Source organism: Etheostoma spectabile, chromosome 9 (genome assembly GCF_008692095.1).
Source record: "Etheostoma spectabile isolate EspeVRDwgs_2016 chromosome 9, UIUC_Espe_1.0, whole genome shotgun sequence".
In the NCBI taxonomy this organism is placed as follows: Eukaryota; Metazoa; Chordata; class Actinopteri; order Perciformes; family Percidae; genus Etheostoma; species Etheostoma spectabile.
Genome location: NC_045741.1, coordinates 12,657,981 through 12,670,424, shown reverse-complemented (window position 1 = coordinate 12,670,424; position 12,444 = coordinate 12,657,981). Strand labels below are relative to the sequence as shown.

The following is a 12,444-nucleotide window of genomic DNA, read 5'->3' as shown; positions in this document are numbered from 1 at the left end:
AAAATCTACACAAGTCAGAAAAATAGCACTAAACATTAGTTATTTAAACATATAATTTAAAGCAAATCACCCGCTGGCTGTACATCAGTTAAACAATTAGCACACAGTATTGTCCAAACAGTTTGGCCGATGGCAACACTGAGGCACACCGAGCCTAGGCAAACACATGTGCTTAATAAGAAGTGGGAAGTAGGTAATTGCCAGTGCACGGCGTAGTTTACACCGATGTTTTAAATCAGTGACATAAAACAGAGTCTGAGCATAGGATTTATGGCTATGTCCCGATTAAATTAATGTCCGACGCTTTCTTCCCAATTCACACGCTCAAAATGGAGTCGAACTGCCTAAAATAAAAATCTATCCCCTCCTTCCAGAAAAAGGCCATACATCTGTTTCACACATACAGGTCCTGCCACATTCTTCTGTGTCTGCCAAAAGCTTTTAGGGATGCACACCACTTGATGCCTGAGTTAGTGTAGTGTGCACTGTGCAGAGTGGGAGTTGAGTTTTAAACACAGTGGAGTCATCTATCTTAAAGAGATGTACCACTCAGACCATCATTGCGCCAAACATTTACCACAAGAGTCTGGTTAAAATATTGACTAAGTGAATATAGTCACGTATAAAAGAAAAATTTGAGCAATATCGCAATGATGAAAAGCACTAAGCAAACTCAAAATCCATAGAGGAAGTCGCTTGTATGCAATGGTTTTACAAGGATGCATAGGAGAAGTGCTACCATTTACTTTGACATCTTATTTTACCTTGTAGACTGTTCTCTAATATGATTCTAAGAAATGCCAGAAGAAATATAACAGTACAGATAGACATCTCAGTATCAGGGAGAGCAGGACAAGCTCTTACACACTCTGCCTGTAGGATCGAGGATTTTTTCCAGGGGTGAAGTGCCTTTAGTGTCAACAATGTGTCCTGTTGAAAACTGCACTGAGGCAGTTCCACCAACATGATTTATAGCCTCCCTGAGTGTTATTAAAAGGCTAAATGCTCTCTAAACAGATTTCACATAGTCGCTGCCCTGCCCAGGACCTTTTATGTTTGGAGGTGAATGGCCCATGTTCAGAAACATTTACACAGTTTATATAGTTGGAAAATATTGCTGTCCATTTATTTTTATGACTAAGTCACAGATTATCACTTTGTAGATAAAGGGCAAGGGCTGAAAGATGGAATGACAGTGATGATTTTAAAAAGATGATGCTCTTATGTTTAAATCAAATGTGCATTTACTTGGTAACACTCTGACTGTGCCCTGCTTTCAGAGGAATCTGATTTCCACGCTGCAAAACCTGGGTTCAATTTCAGGTTAACTGATTAAGAATTAATCCAGTTGGCACAGATAGATTCCTACTGAAAGAAAAATATGAGGCCATGTCAACCTTTGTTCTTTCAGTTTTTTTCAATTGTGCGCAAAGGCATGGAAAAAAAAAAACTGTTTTTGTATGCCTATAAGAATAAAATCTTATGATCTGTTCTGATTCCATGCTTGTTTAGATTAGCACCTAGAAGGCTGATAGTGATGCCTAAGCTGTTTTTGGCAGGGAGAGGGAAAAATCTGAGGGCTGATTAAAGTGCATGTATACTCTGGTTTTAGAGTAATCAGACACACAAGTACACAAGTACAAACACATTTTCCAATTTCCTGCCTTGATCTGATGACTTACATCAGATTTTTGTGAGCATGTAAATGAAGAAAGAGTATTACACAAAAAAAATGGAAGGAGAGCAATCAATTTGGTCTGCATTTTGTAAGCCAACATTACAGGTGTACATGCAGTTCATCTAAATACATTCCATGAATGCATATTGTTGATTTACATCTTTTGCCAAGTCGGCCAAATGCCCTTGCTGTGGTTGAGGCCTGTACCTGGAAATGTTGAAATGTTAACAACACAGACAGGCCAATGACCTCCGACCTCTTGACTGGACCCTTGCAGACTGACCAGTAAACCAAACAACGGCAAACAAAGACAGACAGCCACGCCTTTCAGTTTCCTCCTTGTCATGTTTGCTCAGTTGCTTCCACAATACAGTTACATTATATCCACTGGCCACTGATGATCACATGGTAATATATTCTTCTCTTCACATTTAGTACAATTGAACTTGAACCAAACTGTTCCAATCATTCCGATCACAAGCCAGAGAAGACAAGGCTCCCAGTGTTATCATTTACTAACATATCCTGGAGCTGATTCCTTGGCCATGAATAGGTCTGGTTTGTGGATGCTGTGTAAGAACAAAGCATCTTACTGGGTGTTCATTTTCTTGTCCATATCCATAAGGGCTACAGTGAAGCTATGATTGTTTGGATGTGCATATAAAGTCAGTATTAAAATCATTATACAGAGCAGCTGTAAATCTTCTGTTAGAGACAGCAGTTGATGATTTTCTGTAGTTTTCTGGTTTCCCGTAGTGGGATGGAGCGCAAAAGCAAATCAGTTTTGCTTCATGACAAACAGTATTAGCATTTGAAATGTGATTTTCAGGGTAGATTTTGCCTCTAAACTGTGGGAATCATTTCCAACTTTGCTCACCCCCACTCCATATTCAATCGTGAAACTCCATTTGAAGAAGTTATAGCTAACTCATCCAGTTAAGTAGGCCTACTGTGGATTAACATTCCTCCCTGTCTCAGTGCAAAAAAAGGAAGCGGAAAGGATGGCAAGAGAAGGGCGACCGCAGAAAGCTTTCACTCAACGCAGCATATTCTGTACACCTCCATTGTAAATAACAGCTAAAAGCATTTAAGGAGGACAGAGATAATCCAAACGAAACCCCCCAAAAACCATCCAGAGATAATTCATCACTACCCCTAATGCAGGGGAGAATTTTTTTTATACTTACTGCATACTGAAAAGTTAGAGGACAGGAAACATTAAAATGCTTTCCAATAGCGGCATCTCAAACAATTTAAATTTAATTCAATCACACTTATATTAGTCAACAAAAAGCCAGTTACATTATAACCATCAGGTCATCCTTTTCTCTAAAATATACCCCCTCAGCCATGTACAGTAAAAGGCAGAGGAAATATAGTTCTGAAGATTTCCGAATGGGAAAAACCAACTACAGCTCTTTACTTAAAACCATAGACAAATAACTGATTATTTATTTTAGTGTTCTGTAAGAGGCAATTAAGACAGTTTGCAGTTGTTTCCACAAGTTGGCCTGCAGTGTGTTTTTTCAAAAGTTGTCCTCCTACTGCCTGGAAACAGCCACAAGACTACTCTCTTACCATCAGGAAAACCTAAATGCTTGCCTTGTAATTAAGATGGTGTGCATATCTTATCTTTAAAATAACCTAAATCGTTAGGGGGGTGGTTGGGGGCACAATAGCTATCCAGCTGACTTAGTTAAGAGCCCCCCTATTGTCTGCCAACGGAGTCAACCCTTTCCCCGTGCAGAGGCTTCAGAATGACAATAGGACGATAATCTAACAAACCAAAGCTCATTTACATGATAGGGGAGGCTGAATGATGGCAAACAGCTCTGCTTAACACAACAGTTTGTTGACTTTAATGAGATGATTTCAGGAGCGAAATACAAACGCAGTGGTGTTAAAATATACCACCCTATATTTAAACATCATCATGGATGACTTAAACTGCCTTTAAAGTGCGATGAAGCCACAGTAAAGCCACTACAAGCACACGCTAACAGTCCCTGCAAAGAGTTTTCGTCAAGGTTGACGCATGTTACGTTGTTGAATTCACGCGTGTAGGGATGAACCGCAGATTAAGTAAAGACAGCAGAGACGCAGGGGAAAGACGGGAATGATTAAAGGAAAAAAAGTCTTGAAACTCACCAGACGCGCGCAAGTCCAGGACACTTTGGAGGAGCAGGGCGATCCACAGAGCGCAGGCTGGACATCTCCAGAGACGCTGGCTCGCCGCTGCCCAAGTTGGATACATTCCTCCGGCTCTGTGTTAAACCTTCGCCCGCTTTTCACATCCACTTCACTCAAAATTTAATTTCGAGCCCCTCCAAAAAAAATTGAGCGACTCAAATACGGTGCCTCGATAACTTGTGCACTGCCTTCAGCCGATCTTCCAAAGCGCACCGCAAACCGTCTCGATAAAATAATGTGCGAGTCTGGAAGAAAGTTGTCTCCGTTTCTCCAGGTTTCTGTCTCTTTCCTCCTCGCTGGAGCCCAGCACACTTTCCCCCTCTCTATCTCTGTCTTCAACTGAGTGCAATCCTTCCTACAAACTTCAGTGGACAGACCACAGGAGCCACATGGCTCCGATTAGCCACGTGTCGCCATCGTGTGTTCACTGCAGGAACTGTCAGAGGGCAGGCAGACATTTCAAATGATGAAATGTATTTAGCGGACATGGAAGTTGCACAGGAACAGAACAGCTAGGCTACTAAATGAATTACTCAACCACTGTACTGTTTCCAATGTCAAGAATGGACTTTAAATCTTATTCGATCATTCAATTGACATTATTCGATCATGCATGCTAGCTGTACAGTAGGCTATATTAATATATATCTATATATGTAGACCCCAAAAAGGCTGCATGAATTAAGTCACCCAAAAAATCTTCTCAGTCCCCTGCAGCCTGGGGGTTATTTTCGGGCTGTTTCTGGTAGCCTATACATGATTTATGTGGTCCGGTATTTACAAGGGGGAAAATATTCTCCAATTAAAAATAAAACACTAGAATCTACCAATAAATGAATTTAAGGATACTTTAATGACCAAAAAATTTAGTGAATGTGAATGGTCTTATATATTTACTTTTTTTCCCACTTATCATATTTCTGAGAATATTCCTATGCAGACTTGTATGACATCTACTGCATGATTTATTGACATAAAACCACTTTTTTCAAAGAACTGTCAGAAAAGAATCACTGTACATTTTGTCATTTTTGGTTTGTTGAACAGTGTTGAAAAAGTGTCATGGGGTTGTACTGCTGCTACCTGTGACAGCTTGTCCCAAGCATATACAAATAGGCCTGTTTTCAACTACACACATTCTTTTTTTGACTAAAATACAGACCAAAGTGATGTGAATTAATAAACAACTGTTAATGGCGTTGACTTTATCTCTCTGGATTATCTGATAATAATCCATCTGGAGCCGATTGGATGATGTGGTGGGGGTGATTTTAGCAAGGAGAGCTACCTTTTGTATAATAAATTGAAGAACTACCCGCCATATTAAAACCATGTCCAAATGTTTAACTCAGTGAACTTCATTTCATTTCCATCCATGCATTTCATGTAGAAAGACAAAGACAGATGACTAAAGGACTAAAGGAAAAGTAAAGATGGAGTGTAGAGAGAGAAGGTTTCTTGTGCCGTAAACAACCACGTCTGCAGACGTGTTAACTACAACTACACACTGCATACACACACCTTTATACAATTATTAATTCCAGAGCCTTACAGTATTATTAACCCACCCCATCTTCTCCTCTATACCTCCACACCTTGTTTCATTTTACTCCACTCACTCACTTCTGGATTTTGACACATACTCTGTCTCTGCATGTGTGTCTGCACACACAGAGCACTTTGACAGACTAACACCGGGGCAGGAAAAGAATGGTAGCAATTTAGCATCTCCGGTTCTCCCATATTGTGACTTAACTCCTGCTCATTAGAGGGAAATATCATCCTCTCTGAAGTATGTTTTGATTTAACCGTTACAGAGAACATGAATAGCATGTATGAATAATGCTTAAGACTGGATTAGTTTCGATTGAAGATTTGAGAGAGGGTGTAGTGGGCTGCTCACAAGCTTTACCTCTGATATCCCTTGTCAGGCCCAGGGGTCCAGGACATGGTGTATGGCTGCCTCCTTAGGACTCCTAATCAAAACCTTCTTTTTCCTCCTCTCCTCTCCCTGCATACTCAGAGTCATCCCTGGAGAGATGCTGCTGACTAGAGCTTAGAGATAGCACTGCACAAGCTTCCTGCACACTATTAGATAGGACAAGGTTGTGTCCAAATTGCACTTGAAAAAGTGGAATTTAATAAGTGGATTTAATTTCATTTCAAGTGAAATGGACCAAACATTCAAATATGTACACTCTCAACACTAACTACTTAAAACTGCAGTTTGCAACTTCAAGTACTTTATGTGGTTTGAGTGCCTACTTCTAGTGTATCTAAGCTTCTTTTGGACAACAGAAAGAAAAGAAAGAGGCACACCATGAGTGTGTGAGATTGCATGTGCAGACGCGGCATGTGTATGAGTTCACATAATATTTGAATTGACATAAGAAAGGGCTTTTGTGCTCCAGTGGTATCACACGGAGAGCAAATTTCAACAAAGTAACTCTTAGTAACTGTCAAACCAAATGAAATTGGGCATGACCGATTGTAGTTTGGAGAAGCATGTGAGGTGATGCACATCACATGTCAGCTGTGTTTTTCACTGAGGCGCCTTTTAAAATTTGCCATTTAAGCATCCAAATGAATTTACCCAAAGCTGTGTTTAGGTGGTTATCGCTGTAATAAGGACCCTCATAGGAGTGGAAGGGGGTTTTGGAGGGGGAAGACCTCACCACTGGGCCGATCAAGTAGCAAGATCATTTCTGACATTGGTCTATTTTTCTTCCTAGATGTCTATTAACTTCATTTTGCCTAAAGTAGGATATGATTATTAAAATTGCAACCATGCATGGTGAAAGTCATCTAAATTTCATGGTGGAGTGGGTTAGGGTTCTGAAGGTCTCTTTGAAGAGCAGATCCCTGAGGCTTTCTCCAGTGGCCACAGCACATGGACAGGGAGGCCCTTTGTTACAAAGTTGGCAATGATGTCTGAGTCAATAAAATAGAATGAAAGGACGAGGGTGATGATGACCTTTCTGCCACATCTACTCAGTATGTTATATGTTCCTCCAAAACCTTCTTTCTGTCTCTTTTACTTTCACATCCTTAGATGAGTAATAATTTGGGTTTCAATCTGCTGTGCTAGAATTTTGCACATTCTTCAATCAGCAGATAACTCAAGACAGTTTCTGTCCCAGTTTAGACATTATTATTCAGAAATCTTTTCAAGAAACCAGGTAAATGTATACACTGATGCCAAGGCAACTTCTTGCGTTCTTCTCTAGAGTGGCCTCCAAATATTTAACGTTTCAGGCAGCAGAACAATAATTGCTTGCAGTTGAACACATGTAACACACAATGCATCACTGGGTGATAAAAGAACAGATTTCTTTTGTTGATTAAGATAAAAAAAAGAAACAGGCTAAAAGAGGACAAAAACACATTGTGCATGTCTGTAGTATAATAGATTGTAAATTGTTGAGTATTTCTGGTAGAATATAAAGCCTCAATATCAGGTTTCTTTTTCATCTCAAATCCTACGTTCAAATGTTCACTCCATCACATACACACACACACACACACACACACAAACAGACAACAATGGGCCATAGAAGAAAGTGTGGTGTTCCTGATGTATTTGTCTTCTTCATGACTGAAAACTAGAAGAAGAATCAACAAGAGGCTACGGAGCGGCCTGTGGACACAAGCCAACCTCTACTCCACCGAACACTCTTTTTATGGCCTCACACATCATCCTGTACACTGTGGCTCCATACCCAGAAAATTGAGTGTTAAGATTATGATGACTCGTGTGTGTGTGTGGGGGGGGAGAAACACACAGTATTAACCTCAAACACACCCTGTCAAGGCTTGTTTACATCCAGCGGACGAGCTAGAGGTGATATCTTGTTTTAACAAGACAGACTAGTTTAAGCTTCCCATTTTTTAGCTTTGGCTTAACATAACTCGAGTTTCCAAACGGCACATCGAAAGTCCAAAAGACATGCAGATTGTCTGATTAAAATTAAAGTAAGATTAAGTGGCTTTTGGTAGTGTTAGTAAATGGGATTTTTGAGTTACATGCCCAGTAGGAATGGACATTCTGAAGGGAAAACACAAAATGAGTGGAAAAAGTGTACCTGCAGTTTCTAGGTGGACATGATTATGTAAAGACAAGTTGTTCCTATACAGTACCACATTTGAGAGGGGTCTGCTTAAGGTTGCATTTTGGTGAGTTACGTTTTAGTGATGCACGTTGCTCATTGGCCTCATCCTCATCCTGATGGCCATTAAAGTTCTTCAGCGATTACATTAAATGGGAATTTAATTATTAGTTGGAAGGGACAGATTGGGATACAATTATTAAATGCAGTCAAGTGTTATGGAAGCTTTTCTTTTCCTAACTCTAATACTGCATCACTTAACACTAAAAAATTGTGCTTATGCGAAGGAAAGGGATTACAGAAAGAACCAAAGGAGTAAAACCTGATTACACAGTGCCGAGCCATTGCCTATGCTTTCCCGAGTCCTTATTTGATAATGATGTCTTTGTCCGCCACGTTGCCCTCTTCTTGCAGGAGAGCAATGAGCAGGCTACTCTAAAAACGCAAGGCTTCATGCCAGCTCCAGAGAAAGCCATTTGGACATCTAATAGCTGCGGACCAGGCCAGCTTAATGTAAGCCTTATTGTGATTACCTGATGTAATGACAGCCAATCCAAATACAGCCTGTTAGCCATTACGAGCCGAACGAGAGGACCACATTATGTATTGCACTATGTCAGCCCGAAGTTTCCACCCTGTTAATGTGACTCCTAAGGGACTAGCGAGGAACTGTTTAGAGCAGTTATACATCCCAAATGCCACAGATTGTGCCTTTGAAGGCTGGCAACAAGCCTTAAAAGTCCTATCCCCAATCTTAATGTAAACACAGATAAAAGATTGGAAACATTAGGATTTAGCTCTTGATGGCCTACAATACTATTTGAAATGTGTCTCAAAGCTTGTGTCAGTGAAATAACAGGAAAGGTAAAATAGCAGCAACGTCATACATCAATTTGTTTTTAGAAAATACAACTCGAATGGTCAATTAGTTCCAGCTCAGGAACTTCTATTTACCATGTGTTTTGTGTGGATTAGTGCAAACAGGTAGAGCAGTGTGTTGGTCAGTGTGAATGACACCGACATGCATGACAGAATTGAGCGTACCCTGTGCTGTGCATGGGTCCACCTTTTTTTTTTTTTCATCCTCACTACTATTAACTAAATTGTAGCCAATTTATGTTCAGCTGTTTAAGGAAAGAGTTGACACCAATCCAGTACCTGTACAGTCCCAAACATTCATCACTCATTTCACTTGTGAAAAACTAGTTTTTCCAAGTATGGAAAACAAAAACAAAACCTGTTTCAGCTCTTGACGGTTTATTTAGATATAGCCTGTGGGATTCCCCGAAACTCCTGACACTTTATAACTAATCGTTTATCAGCATTACATAGACTTATCTCATTACACAAGAATACTTGCGAGGGAGAGAAATAATTCGTCAGTTAATGTTTCTGTTTTCCTCGGGAATTGTCTTTGGAAAGGCATTGCCTTTTTATAAGCACTTTATTCTCCTGAAGGCTTGTCTTACAGCTTGGCTAACCTGCTGCACGACAGGATCTTTGCATTCATCTAGAACACATTTCCTGCTGAAAAGAAGGAGCGCACATCCACCCACCCACACCCACAGCCAGTATATAAATACTTCGGTGTGCCTAAGACAGACAACGACATATGAATTATATGTATAAAATATTGAGCAACCAGAAATTAAAAAAAAAAAAAACTGATATAAAACATGATCACAGTGTTTCTTTTATGTGAGGTTATTTTATTTATGGTGGATGTGTTAGTTCTCAAGGCTGTAGCTGTGGGTCATGGTTCAGGTTTAGAGACTATTTTGGTGATTTTGGAGAACACAGGGAGGGGAAGGCACCAGGTCAGTCAGGGAAACATGGGGTGAGCTTTCCCCAAATTGCTGATTAATGGTCAGCTTCTCCACACAGATCTGGATAACAACATGATTAAGCATGGTTCCAGAAATTACATGAGGCACACTCCTTTTAAGGTTTTTCTCTCGAGAAGTGTCAAGATAAATGATCTGACACCTAAGGCTGATTTTTTCCCTTATTTTAAGAGAACAGAATATTAACACTCATCCTAGTCCAACACTAGACAATGGCAGTGGATCACTTTCAGTGTAAGATAAATCAAGAGCTCCTCATGTATTTTCTTGTATTCAGCTTGCATGTTGAGTTTCACTTTTTAGACCAACTCTGTTTTTCTAAGAGGGCAAGAATAGGAAGCCAAGAGAGCATATAAGGGCAGCTTCACCCCCGAGAGAGCGGAGGTATCCTGTTGCTGAGGGTGAGTGGCGGCAGTTTGGCAGAGGATTCATGTGATCACAGTGGGGCCACTGCGTCCAGTCTTCTCTTGGAGCTGAGAGACCTTCAAGGCAATGTCCACCAGGGGAGCCAGCATCACCTGCACAAACACACAGAACATATTACTTCCTGTACAGGTCATGCTGTTCTCACTCATCCTCCAATACATGCATTATCCTATATTATATATATATATATTGCCTGCAAGTGTTAAAATGTAGCCCTTTTTTAGTACAATATAACACATAAATAAGTAGTTTTACATTTTGTGGAATTAACTTATTAACGTTCTTGCTAAGAGTTAGATAAGGGGATTGATACCACGCCCATGTCAGTACACTAATGACAGCATGTTAGAGTCAGCGGCAAGTTAGCTTAGCACAAAGACTAGAATAGAAACCTGGGGAAATAACTATTCTAGCTTTGTCTAAGATTACTAAATCCATCTATCAACACATCTTAAGCTCAGTAATTAACATGTTATATCTTGTTTGCTTCATCTGTACAAGACCCAAAGTGTAAAACTCTTGGCCGGCCATGGTCATTTTACTGCTCTCGGGCCAAGAGATAGTCCAGCAAATTAATCTCCATTAAACAACATCATAACTTATTTTACACTTAAACATTACAGTTCTATCAACAACAAAAAAAGGATCAAAAGCTTTGGAGGTGCTGGTAGGCTATTTTCTTAGACGGTTTACAGTATGGGACTTAACACAATATAAGGACTATATTTCACACAAAAAAGCAAACCAGGGAAGAGCAGAATATTCTGGATTTACACAAGAACGGTCTTAGTTTGTAAATCAAACCCACCCAAAGTCAGACAGTTGAACCATTAACCCACTAGCCATTTATCTGTCAAATTAATATTCTGAATCAATACGTTTCTGCTTATCTGTCCATTCATGGTGTGTAAGCACTAAGGAGGATAAAGGGCTTGAGTAGAACTTTCATTCACTTTTTTTGGTCTTGTCTTGCTTTCTTGTTCTACATTACCTCCCTGTTCTCACCAGTCAAAAAGACTTTATGAGGTGTATAGTTGGAACTCACACACACTTTATTTTTCCCTTCTGCTATGTTTCTCTCTCTCTTCATTCTGGCCCCGATAAGCTGCCATAACTCAAGACTTGGCCGAACATCTCCCATGCTAAATACAAGATGAGGACCACGTTTTTGTAAAGCTCCACTCAATGCCAGCTGGCTGTCCTGCAGGTTAAAGATCATTACAGCCGGCCTGACGACTTCTGGGGCCCATGTGAGTTTACCTCTGGCCGCTTTAAACTGGGTGGGCTGTCAAACTAGATTAACGTCCTTATTATCTCTTTTCTTTTTCTGTGATTTTTCATATCCAAAAATATTCAAGCAAGAGAAGAAATCTGGTGCTAGTTTATTCATCTGATGACTTCATTGTCTAGTCTTTCTCTCACTGGATCTAGCTGGCTGGAATTATTGTCCTGACCTGCGGGTCCTGGTAAATCTTCTGGGGGTCCTTCTCATAGCTGTCTATGTAGAGCCTGATGGTTGCTCCTGCGCTGCCTGTACCGCTGAGACGGAAAATGATCCTTGAACCATCAGAGAAGATGATCCTGAGGCCCTGAGAGAGAAGAAGAAAAAGATGGGGAAGAGATTAAGATAAATGAAAACGCACAGTACCTGGAAAACATGTGGAGGTAGAATAGATGGAGGTGCAGTAACACTGATGCATGCCGGTAGTTATTCATTGACCACAATCCCTTCTACTTGACTTCTGTATTAAGTCATTAAGTCAATTTTGAATTAGATTGGTACAATAAATATATTTATATAAATATTAAGGATTATTACATTTAATTAGTAAACATGTTCATTGATTGGATTATAGATTCTTAGCTTCTTACCTGGTTTTTGGACACACTTCCATCCACAGGGTCTGTGTAGGCAAAGTTGTCAGAGACAGCCACCTCATAAGTCTTATCACCGGATGAGAACTTCTTTCCTACGAAGGATGGGTCGAACATTGCCGTCTCCAGATCCTTGATCATCTTGTTGGCTGCATCTGAGTCAACCTCCTCATAGTCGTACCTGGATATGTGGTGGTGGTGGTGAACCAGGTATTGAAAATTTGCATTTATGCTAAAACAATCAAGCAATTTGCATTTGGTTCGTCCAATGTAACTGGGATGTCCATGTTGACTACAAAACCTAATAATAATGATAATAATAATA

The 12,444-nt window shown here is 40.1% G+C and overlaps 2 protein-coding genes across 3 annotated transcripts in view; both read right to left on the bottom strand.

Moving 5' to 3' along the window:
- Nucleotides 1–4,300, bottom strand: part of ror1 (receptor tyrosine kinase-like orphan receptor 1) — a 116,979-nt gene extending 112,679 nt beyond the window's left edge. The window contains exon 1 of one of the 2 annotated variants that reach the window (XM_032525828.1): nt 3,827–4,300. In XM_032525828.1, coding sequence (XP_032381719.1) covers nt 3,827–3,932 — 106 coding nt within the window. In that variant the 5' untranslated portion in view covers nt 3,933–4,300. The remainder of the gene's footprint in view (nt 1–3,826) is intronic. The other variant, XM_032525829.1, reaches the window with a different exon arrangement.
- Nucleotides 4,301–9,665: 5,365 nt separating this feature from the next.
- Nucleotides 9,666–12,444, bottom strand: part of pgm1 (phosphoglucomutase 1) — an 8,320-nt gene continuing 5,541 nt past the window's right edge. The window contains exons 9-11 of the mRNA XM_032525827.1: nt 12,117–12,300; nt 11,699–11,833; nt 9,666–10,336 (exon numbers count right to left, since the gene is read on the bottom strand). Of these exons, the coding sequence (XP_032381718.1) occupies nt 10,247–10,336; nt 11,699–11,833; nt 12,117–12,300 (409 nt within the window). The 3' untranslated portion in view covers nt 9,666–10,246. The remainder of the gene's footprint in view (nt 10,337–11,698; nt 11,834–12,116; nt 12,301–12,444) is intronic.